Source organism: Coregonus clupeaformis, chromosome 16 (genome assembly GCF_020615455.1).
Source record: "Coregonus clupeaformis isolate EN_2021a chromosome 16, ASM2061545v1, whole genome shotgun sequence".
In the NCBI taxonomy this organism is placed as follows: Eukaryota; Metazoa; Chordata; class Actinopteri; order Salmoniformes; family Salmonidae; genus Coregonus; species Coregonus clupeaformis.
The window spans coordinates 42,804,832-42,828,862 of record NC_059207.1 but is presented as its reverse complement, the minus strand read 5'-3'; the positions used below and the strand labels follow the sequence as shown (position 1 = coordinate 42,828,862).

Genomic DNA, 24,031 nt, shown 5'->3' with positions numbered 1-24,031 from the left:
TTGGGTTCTGCACAGCTGGGGTATAGCTTTACGAAGCCAGGGAGATGGATATATTTTTGTGTCCTAACTCTGTTATAGTTTAGTTGAGAAATGTCTACGTCTTTTAGAGTTCCACCGGTCCCTCATCCATCCAGTAGCTTGCAAACTCTTTATTTTTCTCATCCCCCCTCTTCCATCCTAACGGGACCTGACATGATCCTCATGATGAGTAATAGTGAATAGTGTTTCAAATTCAGTCATGTTTTGTGGTGTACCATTGACACTTGTAGGATAGGTTTCTGGGAATCATAGTGCATCACTTTATTGAACTAGCATTTAATAATGAATAATACCAAGACGAAATGAAATGAGTTTCAATGTCTCTTAATACTGCTAGTTGTGAAATAAGGTAACGGATATCAGGTGAAAAGTTAATGCCATGTTCAAATTGGCATACCAGTGCAAAACCTTGCTTATCAAAAAATGTAACATTTACAGTGCCTTCAGAAAGTAGTCATACCCCTTGACTTATTCCACATTTTGTTGTGTTACAGCCTGAATTTTAAATGGATTAAATATATTTTATTCCTCACCCATCTACACACAATACCCCATAATGACAAGTGAAAACATGTTTTTAGACATTTTTGCAAATGTATTGAAAATGAAATACAGAAATATCTCATTTACATAAGTATTCACATCCCTGAGTCAATACGTTAGACACCTTTGGCAGAGATTACAGCTGTGAGTCTTTCTTGGTAAGTCTCTAAGAGCTTTGCACACCTGGATTGTACAATATTTGCCCATTATTCTTTTCAAAATTCTTCAAGCTCTGTCAAATTGGTTGTTGATCATTGCTAGACAAACATTTTCAAGTCTTGCCATAGATTTTCAAGCAGATTTAAGTCAAAACTGTAACTCGGCCACTCAGAAAAATGTACTTTGTTCTTGACAAGCAACTCCAGTGTATATCTGGCCTTATGTTTTAGGTTATTGTCCTGCTGAAAGGTAAATTCATCTCCCAGTGTCTGGTGGAAAGTAGACTGAACCAGATTTTCCTCTAGGATTTTGCCTGTGCTTAGCTCCATTCCATTTCTTTTTTTTATCCTGAAAAACTCCCCAGTCCTTAACAATTACAAGCATAACCTTTACAGTGAGGGAAAAAAGTATTTGATCCCCTGCTGATTTTGTAAGTTTGCCCACTGACAAAGAAATTATCAGTCTATAATTTTAATGGTAGGTTTATTTGAACAGTGAGAGACAGAATAACAACAAAAAAATCCAGAAAAACGCATGTCAAAAATGTTATAAATTGATTTGCATTTTAATGAGGGAAATAAGTATTTGACCCCCTCTCAATCAGAAAGATTTCTGGCTCCCAGTTGCCTTTTATACAGGTAACGAGCTGAGATTAGGAGCACACTCTTAAAGGGAGTGCTCCTAATCTCATCTTGTTACCTGTATAAAAGACACCTGTCCACAGAAGCAATCAATCAATCAGATTCCAAACTCTCCACCATGGCCAAGACCAAAGAGCTCTCCAAGGATGTCAGGGACAAGATTGTAGACCTACACAAGTCTGGAATGGGCTACAAGACCATCGCCAAGCAGCTTGGTGAGAAGGTGACAACAGTTGGTGCGATTATTCGCAAATGGAAGAAACACAAAATAACTGTCAATCTCCCTCGGCCTGGGGCTCCATGCAAGATCTCACCTCGTGGAGTTGCAATGATCATGAGAACAGTGAGGAATCAGCCCAGAACTAGATGGGAGGATCTTGTCAATGATCTCAAGGCAGCTGGGATCAGAGTCACCAAGAAAACAATTGGTAACACACTACGCCGTGAAGGACTGAAATCCTGCAGCGCCTGCAAGGTCCCCCTGCTCAAGAAAGCACATATACAGGGCCGTCTGAAGTTTGCCCATGAACATCTGAATGATTCAGAGGTGAACTGGGTGAAGTGTTGTGGTCAGATGAGACCAAAATGGAGCTCTTTGGCATCAACTCAACTCGCCGTGTTTGGAGGAGGAGGAATGCTGCCTATGACCGCAAGAACACCATCCCCACCGTCAAACATGGAGGTGGAAACATTATGCTTTGGGGGTGTTTTTCTGCTAAGGGGACAGGACAACTTCACCGCATCAAAGGGACGATGGACGGGGCCATGTACCGTCAAATCTTGGGTGAGAACCTCCTTCCCTCAGCCAGGGCATTTAAAATGGGCCGTGGATGGGTATTCCAGCATGACAATGACCCAAAACACATGGCCAAGGCAACAAAGGAGTGGCTCAAGAAGAAGCACATTAAGGTCCTGGAGTGGCCTAGCCAGTCTCCAGACCTTAATCCCATAGAAAATCTGTGGAGGGAGCTGAAGGTTCGAGTTGCCAAACGTCAGCTTTGAAACCTTAATGACTTGGAGAAGATCTGCAAAGAGGAGTGGGACAAAATCCCTCCTGAGATGTGTGCAAACCTGGTGGCCAACTACAAGAAACGTCTGACCTCTGTGATTGCCAACAAGGGTTTTGCCACCAAGTACTAAGTCATGTTTTGCAGAGGGGTCAAATACTTATTTCACTCATTAAAATTGAAAAATCAATTTATAACATTTTTGACATGCATCTTTCTGGATTTTGTTGTTGTTATTCTGTCTCTCATTGTTCAAATAAACCTACCATTAAAATTGTAGACTGATCATGTCTTTGTCAGTGGGCAAACGTACAAAATCAGCAGGGGATCAAATACTTTTTTCCCTCACTGTACATGATGCAGCCACCACTATGCTTGAAAATATGGAGAGTGGTACTCAGTAATGTGCTGTATTGGATTTGCCCAAAACATAACACTTTATTTTCAGGACATAAAATTAATTTCTTTGTCACATTTTTTTTTGCAGTATTACTTTAGTGCCTTGTTGCAAACAGGATGCATGTTTTGGAATATTTGTATTCTCTACAGGCTTCCTTTTCACTCAATTAGGTTAGTATTGTGGAGTAACTACAATGTTGTTGATCCATCCTCAGTTTTCTCCTATCATAGCCATTACATTCTGTAACTGTTTTAAAGTCACCATTGGCCTTGTGGTGAAATCCCTGAGTGGTTTCCTTCCTCTCTGGCAACTGAGTTAGGAAGGACGCCTGTATCTTTGTAGTGACTGGATGTATTGATACACCATCCAAAGAGTAATTAAAACTTCACCATGCTCAAAGGGATATTCAATGTCTGCTTTTTTTTTTTACCCATCTACCAATAGGTGCCCTTCTTTGCGAGGCATTGAAAAACGTCCCTGGTCTTTGTGGTTGAATCTGTGTTTGAAATTCACTGCTCGACTGAGGGACCTTACAGATAATTGTATGTGTGGGGTACAAAGATGAGGTAGTCATTCAAAAATCATGTTTAACACTATTATTGCACACAGAGTGAATCCATGCAACTTATTATGTGACTTGTTAAGAACATCTTTTACTCCTGAGCTTATTTAGGCTTGTCATAACAAAGGGGTTAAATACTTATTGACTCGAGACATTTCAGCTTTTCATTTGTAATTAATTTGTAAACATTTTGAAAAACATAATTCCACTTTGACATTATGGGTAGTTGTGTGTAGGTCAGTGACAAAAAAACTCAATGTAATCTATTTTAAATTCAGGCTGTAATGCAACAAAAAGTCAAGAGGTGTGAATACTTTCTGAAGGCATTTCGAACTCCAGACGTATGTAAATATTTTCATACCAGAGGAGCCAGGGATCAGTAATGATTGATGCAGATAGCACTAGATGGTTGCATTTCTCACCTCCTCTCTAACCTCCACTACTAGGACACTCTGTCCTGGGCTGGCCCAGCATATCTAACAGGCATGTTTGTTTTGGGAACTATACAATTCTACTTTCAGGACATTTAAGCTGTGGAAGTTTTTGCATAGTCCATCTATAGATGCTCAATAAAGGACAGACTTTCAGTAACATGTCAACTGCATGTCTGTGAAGTGTGGACTATCAAAATGAGGTGAAATGAACGAAGATCCCCTTATCACAGCTCAAAGTCAAAAGAAACAGGTCAGGTTTGAGTTGAACACCAAGCAATATATATATATATTTGCGAGAAAAAACCAATATGGGGGATTGGAAGTGATGCAGACAATTACAGTGAGGGAAAAAAGTATTTGATCCCCTGCTGATTTTGTACGTTTGCCCACTGACAAAGAAATGATCAGTCTATAATTTTAATGGTAGGTTTATTTGAACAGTGAGAGACAGAATAACAACAAAAAAATCCAGAAAAACGCATGTCAAAAATGTTAGAAATTGATTTGCATTTTAATGAGGGAAATAAGTATTTGACCCCCTCTCAATCAGAAAGATTTCTGCCTCCCAGGTGTCTTTTATACAGGTAACGAGCTGAGATTAGGAGCACACTCTTAAAGGGAGTGCTCCTAATCTCAGTTTGTTAACTGTATAAAATATACCTGTCCACAGAAGCAATCAATCAATCAGATTCCAAACTCTTCACCATTGCCAAGACCAAAGAGCTCCCCAAGGATGTCAGGGACAAGATTGTAGACCTACACAAGGCTGGAATGGGCTACAAGACCATCGCCAAGCAGCTTGGTGAGATGGTGACAACAGTTGGTGCGATTATTCACAAATGGAAGAAACACAAAATAACTGTCAATCTCCCTCAGCCTGGGGATCCATGCAAGATCTCACCTCGTGGAGTTGCAATGATCATGAGAACGGTGAAGAATCAGCCCAGAACTACACGGGAGGATCTTGTCAATGATCTCAAGGCAGCTGGGACCATAGTCACCAAGAAAACAATAGGTAACACACTACGCCGTGAAGGACTGAAATCCTGCAGCGCCCGCAAGGTCCCCCTGTTCAAGAAAGCACATATACAGGGCCGTCTGAAGTTTGCCAATGAACATCTGAATGATTCAGAGGAGAACTGGGTGAAAGTGTTGTGGTCAGATGAGACCAGAATCGAGCTCTTTGGCATCAACTCAACTCACCGTGTTTGGAGGAGGAGGAATGCTGCCTATGACCCCAAGAACACCATCCCCACCGTCAAACATGGAGGTGGAAACATTATGCTTTGGGGGTGTTTTTCTGCTAAGGGGACGGGACAACTTCACCGCATCAAAGGGACGATGGACGGGGCCATGTACTGTCAAATCTTGGGTGAGAACCTCCTTCCCTCAGCCAGGGCATTGAAAATGGGTCGTGGATGGGTATTCCAGCATGACAATGAGTGGCTCAAGAAGAAGCACATTAAGATCCTGGAGTGGCCTAGCCAGTCTCCAGACCTTAATCCCATAGAAAATCTGTGGAGGGAGCTGAAGGTTTGAGTTGCCAAACGTCAACCTCGAAACCTTAATGACTTGGAGAAGATCTGCAAAGAGGAGTGGGACAAAATCCCTCCTGAGATGTGTGCAAACCTGGTGGCCAACTACAAGAAACGTCTGACCTCTGTGATTGCCAACAAGGGTTTTGCCACCAAGTACTAAGTGGGGTCAAATACTTATTTCCCTCATTAAAATGCAAATCAATTTATAACATTTTTGACCCGCGTTTTTCTGGATTTTCTTGTTGTTATTCTGTCTCTCACTGTTCAAATAAACCTACCATTAAAATTATAGACTGATCATGTCTTTGTCAGTGGGCAAACGTTTTCCGAGCTGGTCATGGGTGCACTTCAGCCACGCTCAAGGTCCTAAACGATAATATAACCGCGATCGATAATAGACAGTACTGTGCAGCCGTCTTCATCGACCTGGCCAAGGCTTTCGACTCTGTCAACCACCGCATTCTTATTGGCAGACTAAATAGCCTTGGTTTCTCAAATGACTGCCTCGCCTGGTTCACCAACTACTTCTCAGATAGAGTTCAATGTGTCAAATCGGAGGGCCTGTTGTCTGGACCTATGGCAGTCTCTATGGGGGTGCCACAGGGTTAAATTTTTGGGCCGACTCTTTTCTCCGTGTTTATCAATGATGTCGCTCTTGCTGCTGGTGACTCTCAGATCCACCTCTACGCAGACGACACCAACTGCTCTTAAACACTAGTAAAACTAAATGCATGCTCTTCAATCGAACGCTGCTGGCACCCGCCCACCCGACTAGAATCACTACTCTCGACGGGTCTGACCTAGGGTATGTGGACAACTACAAATACCTAGGTGTCTGGTTAGACTGTAAACTCTCCTTCCAGACTCACATTAAGAATCTCCAATCCAAAGTTAAATCTAGAATTGGCTTCCTATTTCGCAACAAAGCCTCCTTCACTCATGCTGCCAAACATGCCCTTGTAAAACGGACTATCCTACCGATCCTTGACTTCGGCGATGTCATTTACAAAATAGCCTCCAACACTCTACTCAGCAAATTGGATGTAGTCTATCACAGTGCCATCCGTTTTGTCTCCAAAGCCCCATACACTACCCACCACTGTGACCTGTACGCTCTTGTTGGCTGGTCCTCACTACATGTTCGTTGTCAAACCCACTGGCTCCAGGCCATCTATAAATCACTGCTAGGCAAATCCCCGCCTTATCTTAGCTCATTGGTCACCATAGCAGCACCCACCCGTAGTCTGCGCTCCAGCAGGTATATCTCACTGGTCATCCCCAAAGCCAACACCTCCTTTGGCCGCCATTCCTTCCAGTTCTCTGCTGCCAATGACTGGAACTAATTGCAAAAATCTCTGAAGCTGGAGACTCTTATCTCCCTCACTAACTTTAAGCATCAGTTGTCAGAGCACCTTACCGATCACTGCACCTGTACACAGCCCATCTGAAATTAGCCCTACCCAACTACCTCATCCCTATATTGTTATTTATTTTGCTCTTTTGCACCCCAGTATCTCTATTTGCACATAATCTCTTGCACATCTAGCATTCCAGTGTTAATACTAATTGTAATTATTTTGCACTATAGCCTATGTATTGCCTTACCTCCATAACTTGCTACATTTGCACACACTGTATATATATTTTCTGTTGTATTTTTTGACTTTATGTTTTTTTACCCCATATGTAACTCTGTGTTGTTGTTTTTATCGCACTGCTTTGCTTTATCTTGGCCAGGTCGCTGTTGTAAATGAGAACTTGTTCTCAACTGGCTTACCTGGTTAAATAAAGGTGAAAAAAAAAAAGAAACGTACAAAATCAGCAGGGGATCAAATACTTTTTTCTCTCACTGTACATTGATGGAAGTTACAATCTATCTGCAATATTAAACCTGATCTACCCCTAAAAAAAGAAAAAAAGGAAAAAGGAAAGCAAGCAATTTCCAGTGTGGAAATTTTTCTGATAATATAGCTTTACAATGTCAAATATACAGTGGAGTTTAAATTGGATAAACTCAGAACTGAGTCTCCTCTATCGCATCAACGGTCTGTATATCCTCTTCCTTGTCATCATTCTGTCTCTGCTAAATGTCTCCTTATGTGGAGTCCTCATCATCAGTAGTCTAGAATGCTACCATGGTTGATCGCCTCTCAACCTGCTGCTATTATGGTTGGCAGCAGCAGTGTTTCCCCTTACTATTATTCAGGCAGGGTGGGCCATCTGCCTTGCTCTGTTTCCTCCACCTTTAGTTTGGCCTGAATTAATCTCAGTTGAAAATGTTGGCTTTGGAAGCCCTGGATGATTATTTAGGGACCCTGCACCCTGCCTGTGAAGTAATCTGAGGGAAACATTGACTGGCAGTCTAGGAGGGCCCCAGAGTGATACTGTACTGCAGGGATCATCAACTATTTATTTTTTTCTTGAGCGGATGATCGGGGGGCCGAAACATAATAACAAATAAATTGTAGACTGCAAATTGACCACAAGAAGCCCATATATAATATTTGACTAAAACATCATCATTTCAAATCTTGCTTTCATCTGTATGCGATCACATGTCTCTCTATTATGTGTGGGAATACTTGGGAACAGATTGGGGAACCTGCGAGCCGCCAGTTGGGGAACCCTGCTGTACTGTATGTAGCGTCTGTTATATCAAAGCTTTTTGCATTATCTTGTTTTACCCCTACTGTGTGCCTTCTCTCTCTGTGTGTAGCTGAGTTCTGGACAAGGGTCTACCAGAAGCTGAAGCCAAGCCCTGATGTGGTCCACTACATCCTCACACACTTCCACTGGCTGTGGAGCCTCATCAACAGGACCTTCCTACGGGACTGGCTCATGAGGATGGTCCTCACAGGTTAGTCGCCTGGCATTCAGTGCAGCCGTGGTGAGCATTCTGGCACAAAAGGGTTGCCGTGCATCAGCCTGGTGGGTGCTGTGTATAAGGGGTGGAAGGGCTAACTTAATCCCATACAATGTACAGTGCTTTGCAACCAGGGGGAACATATTATTATTATGGAAATGGATGCATGCATGGATCCATTATGGTGTTGCAACAGTTGAAAATGCATTAACGCTCTCCAGAGTTCTTCAAGTACTGCATCCTTGTGGTCCTCTGTAGCTCAATTGGTAGAGCATGGCGCTTGTAATGCCAGGGTAGTGGGTTAGATTCCCGGGACCACCCATATGTAAAAATTTATGCACGCATGACTGTAAGTCACTTTGGATAAAAGCGTCTGCTAAATGGCATATTATATTATATTATTATCCTTATCTCATTTTAACTACCCAGAGCCATATATATTCATATACAGTGCATTCGCAAAGTATTCAGACCCCTTGACTTTTTCCACATTTTGTTACGTTACAGCTTTATTCTAAAATTGATTAAATTAGGTTTTTCACCTTCAATCTACAAACAGTACCCCATAATGACAAAGAAAAAACAGGTTTGTAGAAATATCACATTTACGTAAGTATTCAGACCCTTTACTCAGTACTTTGTTGAAGCACATTTTGCAGCGATTACAGCATCGAGTCTTCTTGGGTATGACGCTACAAGCTTGGCACACCTGTATTTGGGGAGTTTGTCCCATTCTTCTCTGCAGATCCTCTCAAGCTCTGTCAGGTTGGAAGGAGAGCGTCGCTGCACAGCTATTTTCAGGTCTCTCCAGAGATGTTTAATCGGGTTCAAGTCCGGGCTCTGGCTGGACCACTCAAGGACATTCAGAGACTTGTCCCAAAGCCACTCCTGCGTTGTCTTGGATGTGTGCTTACGGTCGTTGTCCTGTTGGAAGGTGAACCTTCGCCCCAGTCTGAGGTCCTGAGCGCTCTGGAGCAGGTTTTCATCAAGTATCTCTCTGTACTTTGCTCTGTTCATCTTTCCCTTGATCCTGACTAGTCTCCCAGTCCCTGCTGCTGAAAAACATCCCCATAGCATGATGCTGCCACCAACATGCTTCACCGTAGGGATGGTGGCAGGTTTCCTCCAGACGTGACACTTGGCATTCAGGCCAAAGAGTTCAATCTTGGTTTAATCAGACCAGATAATCTTGTTTCTCCTGGTCTGAGAGTCCTTTAGGTGCCTTTTGGCAAACTCCAAGCAGGCTGTTATGTGCCTTTTACTGAGGAGTGGCTTCCGTCTGGCCACTACCATAAAGGCCTGATTGGTGGTGCTGCAGAGATGGTTGTCCTTCTGAAATGTTCTCCCATCTCCACAGAGGACCTTTGTCAGAATGACCATCGGGTTCTTGGTCACCTCCCTGACCAAGGCCCTTCTCCCCCGATTGTTCAGTTTGTCCGGGCGGCCAGCTCTAGGAAGAGTCTTGGTGGTTCAAAACTTCTTCCATTTAAGAATGATGGAGGCCACTTTGTTCTTGGGGACCTTCAATGCTACATAAATGTTTTGGTTCCCTTCCCCAGATCTGTGCCTTGACACAATCCTGTCTCTGAGCTCTACAGACAATTCCTTCGACCTCATGGCCCTCATGGCCCTGACATGCACTGTCAACTGTGGGACCTTATATAGACAGGTGTGTGCCTTTCCAAATCATGTCCAATCAATTGAATTTACCACAGCTGGACTCCAATCAAGTTGTAGAAACATCTCAAAGATGATCAATGGAAACAGGATGCACATGAGCTCAATTTCGAGTCTCATAGCAAAGGGTCTGAATACTTATGTGAATAAGGTATTTCTGATCTTTATTTTATATAAATCTGCTAAATTTATAAAATCAGTTTTTTGCTTTGTCATTATGGGGTATTGTGTGTAGATTGATGAGGAAAAATACATACATTTATCAATTTTAGAATAAGGCTGTATCGTAACAAAATGTGGAAAAAGTAAAGGGGTCTGAATACTTTCCGAATGCACCGTATCTACTCTTATGTTACTGCACTAAGAGAAGAGTTTCTCTTCCCTACCAATGCACTCAGACTACGGCAGATTCATTGGACAGTTTGCTTACGACTTGTGTTCATTTGCCTCCTGGTTCCTTTGTTATGTTCCCAGCATGTAAATATTTGGATAACACATATTGGCCCATGGTTTCATCACCACACTCTGAGCTCTCCCTTCTAACTCTCTACAACAGCAGACAGTTTTAGGTGTATTTAAAAGGTTTAACATCTAAGAGAGGGGCATGGTGAGGTATTGTAAGTGATCTCAGAAGCCAGGGCTGTTGCCTTAAGAAAATAGGAAGGAAGGGGTCACTGAGGCCACTACTCATCACAATATACACACTGCCTTAAAGTCTAAATAGCAGCAGCAGCTGTGATCATAGGGACTTTTTTATTTGAGTTGGTCAATATATTTGTTATTTATATTTGCATCCTACAACACTTTCTACTCACCATACTGTCATTCATTTGTATAGCTAGGCTGGTTTTATGCTGGCCCACACTCTCTCAACCTATTTCCTCCTGCCTGTGTTTGTGTGCGTGCTAACTGGTAGTTGGGTGGCGCTGCGTACCCTGGCCTGACATCCTGACCTTATTTATTCAGTCTCTTTCCCAGGCCTGTGCTCCATGGCCCTCTAGCTGATTTACCACCTCGCTCTAAATATCTCTTCCTTTCATGGAGAGTGGAATGGAGACTTTCTCACCTCTGTCTCCCTTCTTTCTAACCCCATGACTGGGAAGAGGCACTACCTAGTGTGCTACCAATCTGAGGGGTGTGTTATGGTGGTAAAGTGAGGGAGGGTTGTGATTAGGCCCGGGACGATACCAGTATCGCAATATTTTTTCCATGCCAAAAATTTAAGCCTGAAGCGGACCAACGTTTTTGGTCCTTTAAAAATCAGCTGTATGTAAAATATTGTGTTCTTTAGCTTGGGAAATAAATGTGACTAAATGTGACTAACCATTATACTAAAAAGCTACTGTGTTAATAAGCATTAACAATAAAACCGATGTTGTTCATCTCATCAGTATGTACTGTATCAACCTTGTGCCTCCACTAAACCCCAACACAGCTATGTCAACCCTGTTAACAACCATGTCATGTCATCATCATGTCATGTTCATCGTCCGCCATTGCAAGCCCCATGTAGCAAGCCCCATGTGTCTTAAGAATTCCTAACATCTAATCTTCCATGGCATGGCATCTGAGCTAAGTGTGTTTGTCAAAGTGGGCTTGTTTACTGGAGGTCCTGGCTTCCCATCATCCCCTCTCTCTGTCTGGCAGCTGCATTCCTCAAAGGATTATATTCCCTCCCTGGCTGGTAGCTGGATTTCCTCACGGTTTTTCAGTTTTATTACAGGATGTGATGCGTGTATTTTTCCACAGACTGCAGTGACTCTTTGAAGCAGTCAGCCATAGTTGTTTCAAGATAGATAGCCCATTGTAATGTGATATAAACAAAAGCAGAACCTGACTGACTTGTGTGTCAGAGTCAGATTGGTTTATTTTGCTTTGCAGATGAACAACAAAGTTAGTTTCTTGATATTATGTACTATAATGTTAGTTGTTTTCAGTTGCATCATATTGATACTTTCTTCCCTCAAATGTTTGCTTGTGGCTTTGCAAAGTCAAGCAACACTTCTGATAAAATAAATAATATTTTCCTGGCTGCTTGAGGCTGTTTCTCAACTTTAATTTGATTTGGGATTAAATCCAAGGCGTGTTATACTGCAGGGCACTACACAGCCAACAATGCCCCTTTTTAAAGGTAATTTACGCTTGAGCTGACCTCCTCAGTGTTTACCGTGAGTAGAATCTCTGCCAACGGCCTTGGATTGAGTCCCGGTTTTAAACTGAAAGTTGAGAATGTTTCTCAACTTCAATTGGAAGTTTCTTCAAAGTTGAGAATGTGTCTTAACTCCACTGAAAGTTGAGAATGTGCCTTGACTCAGCTGAAAGTTTAGAATGTGTCTTGACTCAGCTAAAAGTTGAGAATGTTTCTTGACTCAGCTAAAAGTTGAGAATGTGTCTTGACTCAGCTGAAAGTTGAGAATGTGTCTTGACTCAGCTAAAAGTTGAGAATGTGCCTTGACTCAGCTGAAAGTTTAGAATGTGTCTTGACTCAGCTGAAAGTTGATCATGTGTCTTAACTGAGCTGAAAGTTGCAGTTTTAAAATATGATTATCATCAGGGTTGTTTGGAGGTCAGTTCTTTTCTGACATTACAGAATGTTTCCTGTAACACATACTGGAGAATGAGAAGTGACATCTCTTCATCTAAAATGTGTGATGCACGCACATACGTATGCATGCTTTTCTATCCCATGGGTTGTATTTCCTCCAACCATTATTGCATTTTCTGTGAAACTTCAGGCCTTTAATGATCGATGTGTCAAACAATTCTGTGTTCTCCCTCCCAAAGTCAGAGCAAACCTTATTCCCAGTCCTCCTACCTTCAACTCAAAGTATGGATACCTCAGCTGGGAATCTTACTCCAATGTCTCCTATTACACCCGTATCCTACCCCCTGTGCCTGAAGACTGCCCCACCCCTATGGGTACCAAAGGTGAGAGGGCATCCAAAGTTCCTATCGGAAAATACAAAGACTACTGAAGATTACTTACAAAAATAAATCTTCCCAACGGTAACATGCATAGCTAACATACTTTCTTTCCTCTCTTTTCTCCAGGAAAGTCTGTCCTCCCAGACCCAAAGCTGGTGGTGGAGAAGTTTCTGCTGAGGAGGAAGTTCAGGCCGGATCCACAGGGAACCAACCTGATGTTTGCTTTCTTCGCTCAGCACTTCACCCATCAGTTCTTCAAGACCCAAAACAGCATGGGCCTGGGCTTCACCAGGGCTCTAGGGCATGGGGTGAGAGAGTTGGTACTCCCTGTACTGTACTGTATATTATATATTATTCAATTATGATAGAATTATCGCATTATATTCTATTATATTTAGGGGAGGAAGAGAGGTAGGTAATGTATTTAGGTGTTAGCAGGGGTGGACAACTCAAATCCTTGGAGCAAAACAAAAATCTATTCCAACTAGGGTTGGTTGATGTCAACCTTTGTCCTATCGTGATTATCAGTACCCATAAAACATTGTGATATATAAAAATAGCCACAAAATTTAATTAAAATGTCAGCTAAAACGACAGTTGGGCTATAGTGCGAAATCGAATGCTACTGGATGAATCATGGCGAAAGATAATGTTGTTGAAAGCCTGGCACGTGCAGGAAATGGCAAATATTTTCTTATATTCCTTTCTGGTGGAGGAGCAAAACAGGTTTATCTGTATCTGTCTGTGTTGGAGCAGTGACTGTCTGTGGAACGGGCCGTCTTACCATAATGAGCTGGGTTATAAACCTACAGTTAATCATGGGCTGGATAGAAGCAGTCTACCGTCTTCAGAACTGAATAATAATTGCTTTATTTGCCTCATAAAATAATAGAAGAATAAATATTGCTTGTTCTATATCTCATAATGCTGTGATTTGAGAATGTCCTAGGGTTAGGCTTATAGACTTTCATTCTTGTTATTTTTGAAAGCCACAGCAACTTTAGGACACCTTCATAGGCTAGAATATTTGGGAAATAAGCTACTAATCATAACTTGAACTTGTCTTAAAGCTTTTATGATAGGCCTAGTAGGAGGATGGGTTATTGGCCATTTGGTTTTCAACCTCGCATGCAATGATTTTCTCGGCCTTTATGGATAATTTCTTTCTTAATAAGCTTAAACTTGATTAAACTTGTCATTAGATTTTTCTATAGGCTATTGATATTGTTTGTTCTCTCTCATTATTAGTCCTCTGGTTATCGTACGTTTTTAGGCTATTCAAATAACTTTTTGAGATGGAACTCTGTTGCATTGATTGTTTAATCAGGAGAAAGCCATGCACAAAACAATGAAGCGTAGCCTTCAGTCATATTCATAGCCTATCCAATGGAGAGAGAAGGTAATATAGGCAGCGTTTCTTTTTTTACCGCTAGACACAAGATAGTTAAGGTGTGTCCGTTATTTAAAAAGAAATGCTAACACTTTACTTGACACACATAACCATGTCATAACACTGTCATGACCCATATATTTACACCTGTTGTGACATATATTACGTTATTGTATGGCTGATTATGACATCTACATAAGTGTCAAAACACACATTTATTAAAATTATTTTTTTCCTGACAAGAAGTTTCCTTTCGTTTGAAAATGTGTTTCTTAAATCCTTTGTTGTTGTAATTAATTATTTACAGTCATGTTTTTTTATAATATTTTTAATCACTTGTAGAAAATGTACTTTATGAAACTGTCATGAAGCATTATGACCATCATGTGTCACTTTACGTGGACTAAGAATATACACTATCAAGAAGCATTATGACCAATAATCATATAAGCCAGATAGGCCTATCACGTACATGCCCTTATATCAGTCATCAGTGAAAAAGAGGGTGTCTTGTCCTGCTCCTGAAATCTGCTGCTGCATTCATCCCAGTCATCAGCAACAGATCATTGGGGTAGGTGCATGTCTGACATCAATGTGTGTGCAATTATAATGCTAATTGAATATGGTCATTTATTTGTTATTTTTTTATATAACATAAACGTACTGCTGGATTCTAGCTTGAAATACTTGCTATACTAGAAGTTAATGATTATATGTATAAGGAATGTATATGGTGGGGTCAATGGAGTGTGGATAAGAACTAGGGGTATGGAAGTTACTGAGAGAGGAAAAAGGCAATCACTTGGTTGTGGTCACTGATAAGGTTGGATAGCCGTGGATTAGAGAGGAGTGGGGAACGTGGGCCCAGGTCAGGTCAGATTAATTGAGAAGGAACAGTTTTATTACACACATCACTTAGCTTCCTGCCTAGCAACAGAGATGTATTGGCTGTCTAGATGTGCAAGGAGGAGACTCTTATGTAGGTGTCATAACCAGCTTAAAATAACTACCATGGTAAGTTTAGTGGGTTTTTACACTCTTAACCAGCCATAAAATAACTCAATATGTCACAACAGGTCTTCATATATGTCATGACAGTGTTATGACAAGATATGTCAGCTGTTATGACATGGATATGACAGTGTCATAACGTGTTATGACACTGGGTGTCAAGTAAAGTGTTACCAAAAAAATATAGGTTTAGGCTATAGCCTAATGCCCATGCATCTGACAGAGAGAGAGAGAGGGAGAGAAACAATATTTTCTGACTGGACATTTTGCACTGCTTTGGTGGAATTCTCTGCTCTGTCTCTCTGCTCTGTCTCTCTGCTCTGTCTCTCTGCTCTGTCTCTCTGCTCTGTCTCTCTGCTCTGTCTGGCCTACATTACTTTCTTGTGTTCTGTAGGCTAAATAACATACAGTGAGCGCCAAAAGTATTGGGACAGTGACAAATTTGTTTTGTTTTGGCTTTGTACAAAATTATACAATGACTATGAGGTTAAAGTGCAGAATGTCAGCTTTAATTTGAGGGTATTTCCATCCATATCGGGTAAACCGTTTAGAAATGTCAGCACTTTTTCTACATAGTCCCCTCATTTTAGGGGAACAAAAGTATAGGGACAAATTCATTTATGTGTATTAAAGTAGTCAAATAAGTAGTGCTTCGTCCCATATTCCTAGCACACAATGATTACATCAATCTTGTGACTCTGAAACACAACCAAAACAAACAGCAAATGCACCCAACAAGTTTATAGAGTCACAAGCTTGATGTAATCATTACATGCTAGGAATATGGGACCAAATACTAAACTTTGGAGTACAGTGCCAAAACAAATAGGAATAAGCATGTTACTCAATGTCACTTGTATGCTGTGCGCTGTGAGACTTTTTTTACTGCGCAGCGCCAGTCAAGTTCAAATAGGCTAAACCATCATCTGTCACATCACGATGTCATCACCATCGACGAAACAAACCCTGCACACTCTACGAGAGGGAGAGAGAGACATGAGAACCATATTCATCTCTATCTCTTGCCATGCATCATGTTTCACAAAATCTATTTTTAATCTCATATTTTATAATAATCTCTAACCAGGTGGATGCCGGCCATGTCTACGGAGATAATCTGGAGCGTCAACTGAACCTCCGGCTTCTTAAAGACGGAAAGATGAAATACCAGGTATGTAGAGTAATGCATAACTCCACTCCAGCTGTGTGAAAGCATGGACAAGTCTCTACTGGAATGTTACTGTATACATGGTACCACTCTGTGGTGAACTCTGAGGAATTTGTGCTTAAAGTAAATAATCTTGGTTCCAAGCCCCATAAATTATCTTATCATATCACAAGCGTGAAAGAATACACCAATATCGTTTAAGAGTGACTAAATCCTAACCCATGTCAGGATAAAGACGTACACTCATGAGGCCCATTGGCTTTATCTGTTGAAACCCTGCATCAGCCATCCATGAACTTCTACAGAAAGGAGTTTTGGGATTGGTATCTGCTTTTGGGAAACGGGTCTTGGTTCAGAGTCAGGGAGAGCTGGTGTAAGAACCCCATTGATCAGTGTCTCTTTCAGCAGTGGCATGTATTAACTCTAAATGACATAACGACTAGGTTCCAGTTTAACAATGTTTACTTGACCGTATTTCCACAGTACATAGTTGCCATCACACTCAGGCCAGGTCCAACTGCAAGAGAGACTTCTGCGCAGTCGCACTAATAACAGAGTGATAGCACCGTAATAACAGAAGTATAGGGATACTTAAAACATGAATTTAACAATCTCCCACTTTTCTTTAAAGACAAATAAAACATTAACAAAATAATTACATGTCCAAGTATTTTGCAAGTCCCCCATTACAAGTGGGTTGTGTGACAAAGTTTTACTTTTTATTACTCAAGCTGCCACTTTCCATTACTGAGTGCCTTTAGGAGCACAAGACCGAATGCTCCTTTTTAGTCAGACAGTCAGCAAGCTGTTCCTTTGTGGCCGACCACAGAATCCGCTGGATTATTTGTGCTTGAATAAATGCCTTGATGCTGCTAATCTCAAGACTAAGTATTTTCTCTGTGACAGACTTAGTTGACTTGACAGCTTCAACTAGGGAGTAATTGTCAGTGACACAAACTACAGGTACAATGTGACGTTTTGCCTCACCAGTGGTAAACTCTGAGAACAAACTTGCCAGAAAGATGGTGTTGTCAATTCCATCCACAAGAGCAAGGGTTTCTCCAGCAAGTGTGCTGATCCTTTTTCACTGCCAACAGATAGGTGAGAATCTTCCTTCCTCACCCATTAACATGATTAGATGTCCTCCATCTGTAAGGTTCCCTAGGGAAGCATCACTGAAGACAACTAGTTTCAGAGAGTCATCTTTTCCCACAAGCTGAAACTTGAGTCACTTGTTCTGATTTCAGTTTATGAACAACTTGGTTTGCCTCATGAATGGTTTGTACAGTGACGTGTTTTGTGTTGGATGCCAAGTTGCAGCCATCAAACATTACATCAGGTCTACTCTGTCTAGCAACCCATAGCATTTGACCTATCTTTGGCCTCAATTGATCAGCTTAAATTCCACAGAGATGGGAATTCCTTTGTATGGCTCTTGAAGAATCCATGTGGATGGGTTGAAGATTATTGATATAGCTTTCCTGTGGCATCAGTATTGTTCTGTCAACTGTAATAAACTCCATGCCAACATAACAAAAACAAAAATGTAATGCTCCTCACGGCCGACCTGGAAAACAGCTTTGAGGTGTGGAATCACAGTTGTAGCAAAAGTCTGTGAGCCACCCCAGATGAAGTCATCAGCATGACAGGCAAGTACTCCAGTCACATTGCAGTCTTGATCAAGCCAATAGAATACTGCAGGATCCACTTGTGACATTTTGCAACCTGTACTCAGCATTGTTGCCTTAACTTTGTTGTACCAGTAGAGTGATGCATCTGCCAGGCCATACACCATTTTTTTTAGTTTCCACGGTGTTCCTTCGCCCTTAGATTCAGGCGGAAGTCGGATGTGAATGTCCCTTGACAGCTCTGTTCCCTTCAGAAATGTAGATTTGATGTCCATGGAATGAAATGAAGTTTCAATTTTTTTCTGGCAGATCACTGTCAGCAGCAATCTGAGTGGCACATGTCGGTGAGTCTTTTGGGAGTTCTTTAGTAGCCAGCTCCACAAAACCTCTAGCCACTGTCGTGACGTGACTTTCATTAATGTGATGACTATTATTTATCGAATAATTACCTACTATGTTTAATTGTTACTAGATTAAATTAATCATGTAACAATTAACTCATGTAACAAATTAAGGAATTTGGGGCATCACAGGAAAAGTTGTTTAACGAGTTACCATTTCCCGAATTAACTCTAAAGATATCTAGAATCTCTTATCATTTAACAGTCATTTATTAATAATTTACCTCATATCAGTCTCATTCTGAAAGTCATAGATTCTTTAAGTCTGCACGAACCCGGGTCTTACTGATCATTCCGTACCACACAAATTGATTTAATTATTTATTTACTAACTAATTAAAAATGATAACACAAGATACAAACACGTACATGGTGTATAGGTAGGGATTAGAAACTTAATACAATGAAAACGGGTCCCTAGCGGACTAACACAATATGACACTTGTTACAAAAGATGGCGAGTTAAAGAGAGAGAGAGAGAGAGAGAGAGAAAACCCTTGGATACACATGGACCGTGTTTATACACAGTAATCCTAATACTTAGCCCCGTACTGTCGCATGTTTGGGAAGAAAAGCAATGCATGTATTTACGTGTTGGAGGTCTTCGTCGTGTATCTCTGTTGGACCCAGGCCTTCGTGGGAAGGGGTCGATTGGGCCTTCTCTTTCGGATGGCCTTTTAGATGTACGGCTCAGATTGTCCACAAGAGGTCACAATGTCCTTCTTCTTAGTTGTCTGTTTACTTTCACTCGTTCTGGAAGTGGTCTTCTGAGGACGGCTAATCAGCCGTGTCGATGATCCCCTGTGGGGGGATAAGAGCAGTGTAATAGACGATGGTTTGAAGAGAGTAACAGGATGGTCCCACTTAAATTCACCTTCTTAGATACAGTACTTAGAACAGCTACTCAGCCTTAACGTTGATTGTTAGTGGAGGCAACTTTGTCGTCTTCACCTCGTGTTGATTTTCAGGGTCAGGACCAATATGGACAAAAGCTGCAGCTTGAGGTCCGTCTAGTCTGATCTGATAATTCTTATCTCAGTCTTTTATGCATTCTGGTAAAGAGGGGCGTTTCCGTCATACTGACACGCTCTCTGAGTTCCCTCGGGCGTGGCTAGTTACGAGGCAAAAGTATTATTATCACTATGATTTTGTTAGAAAGCTAAAATCACATTCCTATCTTCACGAAAACATTGTCTTCCTCCTTGATACAATGTAAAGGATGTAAACCTGATATATACAGTGTAAAAGCTCTTCAAGTCACAATGTTTTCGTTATAACGCCTTTATACCATTTTTAATGACATCACAAATGTACATTAATTTTCCATATTCCATTTCTCATCATTCCCAACGTTTGGATGTTGAAATATATTGTCCCAATGTTCATTGTTGGATGTTGAAGTTTTTGGGCAGCAAAAGTCTCTGAAACAAAGGACATTCCTTTCACCATACTAGAGGGCCAGAGATAGATTCTCCTATCTCTAATTTATGGCAGTATTAAGGTGTCAAGACCGGAACATTCTGTTTTTCTCAATTTTCCATTGGTTCAAGTGATAGGTCAGCTGACCCTGTTGTACCAGAAAGGGCAGCTGGTTCAGAGTATTGCAAGTTGTACCAGTTCTGATGTTTTCTTTTGTATTTTCCTGTTCGTCCAATGACTGTTGCTGTGTGTGGAATACCACTTTCTCTTGTAATTAACAGTTTGTCCAGTTTTCAGATTGGAACAACCATGTTTGTATTTGTATTTATTATGGATCCCCAGTAGCTGCCAAGGCAGCAGCTACTCTTCCTGGGGTCCAGCAAAATTAAGGCAGTTCATAACATTTTTAAAACATTACAATACATTCACAGATTTCACAACACACTGTGTGCCCTCAGGCCCCTACTCCACCACTACCACATATCTACAGTACAAAATCCATGTGTACGTGTGTGTATAGTGCGTATGTTATCGTGTGTGTGTATGCATGTGTCTGTGCCTATGTTTGTGTTGCTTCACAGTCCCTGCTGTTCCTTAAGGTTTTTTAATCTGTTTTTTAAATTTAATTGTACTACTTGCATCAGTTACTTGATGTGGAATAGAGTTCCATGTAATCATGGCTCTATTTAGTACTGTGCACCTCCCATAGTCTGTTCTGGCCTTGGGGACTGTGAAGAGACCTCTGGTGGCATGTCTTGTGGGGTATGCATGGGTGTCCGAGCTGTGCGCCAGTAGTTCAAACAGCTCAGTGCATTCAACATGTCAATACCTCTCATAAATACAAGTAGTGATGAAGTCAATCTCTCCTCCACTTTGAGCCAGGAGAGATTTACATGCATATTATTAATATTAGCTCTCTGTGTACATCCAAGGGCCAGCCGTGCTGCCCTGTTCTGAGCCAATTGCAATTTTCCTAAATCCTTTTTTGTGGCACCTGACCACAGGACTGAACAGTAGTCCTGGTGTGACAAAACTAGGGCCTGTAGGACCTGCCTTGTTGATAGTGCTGGTAAGAAGGTAGAGCAGTGCTTTATTATGGACATACTTCTCCCCATCTTAGCTACTGTTGTATCAATATGTATTGATCATGACAGTTTACAATCCAGGGTTACTCCAAGCAGTTTAGTCTCCTCGACTTCCTCAATTTCCACATTATTTATTACAAGATTTAGTTGAGGTTTAGGGTTTAGTGCATGATTTGTCCCAAATACAATGCTTTTAGTTTTAGAAATATTTAGGACTAACTTATTCCTTGCCACCCACTCTGAAACTAACTGCAACTCTTTGTTAAGTGTTGTAGTTATTTCAGTCGCTGTAGTAGCTAACATGTATAGAGTCATCCGCATAAATAGACACTCTGGCTTTACTCAAAGCCAGTGGCATGTCATTAGTAAAGATTGAAAAAAGTAATGGGCCTAGACAGCTGCCCTGGGGAATTCCTGATTCTACCTGGATTATGTTGGAGAGGCTTCCATTAAAGAACACCCTCTGTGTTCTGTTAGACAGGTAACTCTGTATCCACAATATAGCAGGGGGAGTAAAGCTATAACAAAGCTATAACACAAACGTTTTTCCAGCAGCAGACTATGGTCGATAATGTCAAAAGCCGCACTGAAGTCTAACAAAACAGCCCCCACAATCTTTTTATCATCAATTTCTCTCAGCCAATCATCAGTCCTTTGTGTAAGTGCTGTGCTAATTGAATGTCCTATAAGCATGCTGAAAGTTTGTTGTCAATTTGTTTACTGTAAAATAGCATTGTATCTGGTCAAACACCATTTTTCCCAATAGTTTTCCAAGGGTTGGTAACAGCCTAATTGGTTGGCTATTTGACCCAGTAAAGGGGGCTTTACTATTCTTAGGTAGCGGAATGACTTTTGCTTCCCTCCAATCCTGGGGGCACACACATTCTAGTAGGCTTAAATTGAAAATATGGCAAATAGGAGTGGCAATATCGTCCGCTATTATCCTCAGTAATTTTCCATCCAAGTTGTCAGACCCTGGTGGCTTGTCATTGTTGATAGACAACAATCATTTCTTCACCTCTTCCACACTAACTTTATGGAATTCAAAATTACAATGCTTGTCTTTCATAATTTGGTCAGATATACTTGGCTGTGTAGTGTCAGCAATTGTTGCTGGTATGTCATGCCTAAGTTTGCTAATCTTTCCAATGAAAAAATTATTAAAGTAGTTGGCAACATCAGTTGGTCTTGTGATGATGGAGCTGAGTTTGCGTTTTTCCCCAAAGTTTCATTTAAGATGCTCCAAAGCTTTTTACTATAATTCTTTGTCATTTATCTTTGTTTCATAGTGTAGTTTCTTCTTCTTTTTATTCAGTTTAATCACATGATTTCTCAATTTGCAATACGTTTGCCGATCGGTTTTGCAGCCAGACTTATTTGCCATTCCTTTTGCCTCATCTCTCTCAACCATACAATGTTTCAATTCCTCATCAATCCACAGGGATTTAACCGTTTTTACAGTCATTTTCTTAATGGGTGCATGCTTATTAGTAACTGGAATAAGCAATTTCATAAATGTGTCAAGTGCAGTGTCTAGATATGGCTACTATATTGTGATCACTACATCCAATGGATTTGGATACTGCTTTCAAACAAATCTACGCAGCATTAGTAAAGATATGATCAATACATGTTCATGATTTCATTCCTGTACTGTTTGTAACTACCCTGGTAGGTTGACTGATAACCTGAACCAGGTTGCAGGCACTGGTTAGAGTTTGAAGCTTTCTCTTGAGTGGGCAGCCTGATGAAAGCCAGTCAATATTTAAATCACCCAGAAAGTATGTATCACATACATTATCAAGCATTTCACACATGTTATCCAGATACTGACTGTTAGCACTTGGTGATCTATAGCAGCTTCCCACCAGAATGGGCTTTAGGTGAGGCAGATGAACCTGTAGCCATATTACTTCAACAGTATTTAACATGAGATCCTCTCTAATCTTCACAGGAATGTGGATCTAAATATAAACAGCAACACCTCCCCATTGGCATTTCTATATTTTCTGTAAATGTTATAACCTTGTATTGCTACCACTGTATCATCAAAGGTATTATCTAAGTGAGTTTCAGAGATAGTCAGAATATGAATGTAATCTGTTACTAGCAAATTATTGATTTCATGAACCTTGTTTCTTAAGCTACATATGTTAACGTGGGCTATTTTGACACTTTTCTTCTGAGATGCTTACTTGTTTTTATTGCTTTACTGGGAAGCTTAGCAGCAGTAGATGTGCTCATGTTCTTTATGTTAGTGCAGGGTGAACTGCACACAGTGGACTCCTCTAGGGCACACTGGCTCAGTGCTAACAGTATACATCTGGTTGTTGGCACATTCAGGGCAGTTAGAGGGACATAAATTAGGTTACTTATATTGTGTCTACCGACGCCCCTGGTGTTATGTACATTTGCTGAAGCATTATGACAACTCTGTGTCACAATGGTAGGGATTAGCTGAGCTGGGCTTGGGTCATTGATAAGTCATTGTCTCAATGCAGCCTTATAATGCTGTGAAAGGATCCAGGAACCCAAATGATTTGGGTGGATCCATCCTCCTTATAAAACGTGTTTTGTTTCCAAAAGGTGTCGAAATTGTCAACAAACGTTATACCCATTGAGCTGCAATAATCACATAGTGAGTTGTGAAGAGCAAGAATCCTGCTAAAGCGTTCAATGCCACGATTCAGAGAGGGCACAGGGCCAGATATGATGGTTTTTTTGTTAGTGTCTAGCAGAGAGTCAATCCGCTCTTTAAAATTCAGTTTCAACTGTTCAGAGCTGCCCTTCATAATGTCATTAAAACCCACATGGACTATGATAGAATCGATTTCCATGTCCTGATGTAGTACATTCGGGAGCAGCTAAGTAACTCGAGCTCCGGGATAGGACATTGTTTTTGCACCAGGAATGGTCACATTTCTTACCATGGAGCTGCCCAAAATCACGACTGGCGAGAAGGACGAGGAAATCCGCCCACTACCACTGTCACGCCCATATGTTGAGTCAGGGTGTGTATATTCTTTGTTGTGTATGTTCTATGTTGTATTATCTAGTATGTGTATTTCTATGTTGGCCGGTGTGGTTCCCAATCAGAGGCAGCTGTCACTCGTTGTCTCTGATTGGGGACCATACTTAGGC

General features: G+C 41.1%; 1 protein-coding gene across 1 annotated transcript in view; it reads left to right on the top strand.

Moving 5' to 3' along the window:
• The window catches only part of ptgs1 (prostaglandin-endoperoxide synthase 1), a 100,628-nt gene that overhangs the window by 30,131 nt on the left and 46,466 nt on the right, over nucleotides 1–24,031 (top strand). Inside the window, exons 4-7 of the mRNA XM_041900731.2 lie at nucleotides 8,040–8,180; nucleotides 12,648–12,791; nucleotides 12,915–13,096; nucleotides 16,277–16,360. Coding sequence (XP_041756665.1) covers nucleotides 8,040–8,180; nucleotides 12,648–12,791; nucleotides 12,915–13,096; nucleotides 16,277–16,360 — 551 coding nt within the window. The remainder of the gene's footprint in view (nucleotides 1–8,039; nucleotides 8,181–12,647; nucleotides 12,792–12,914; nucleotides 13,097–16,276; nucleotides 16,361–24,031) is intronic.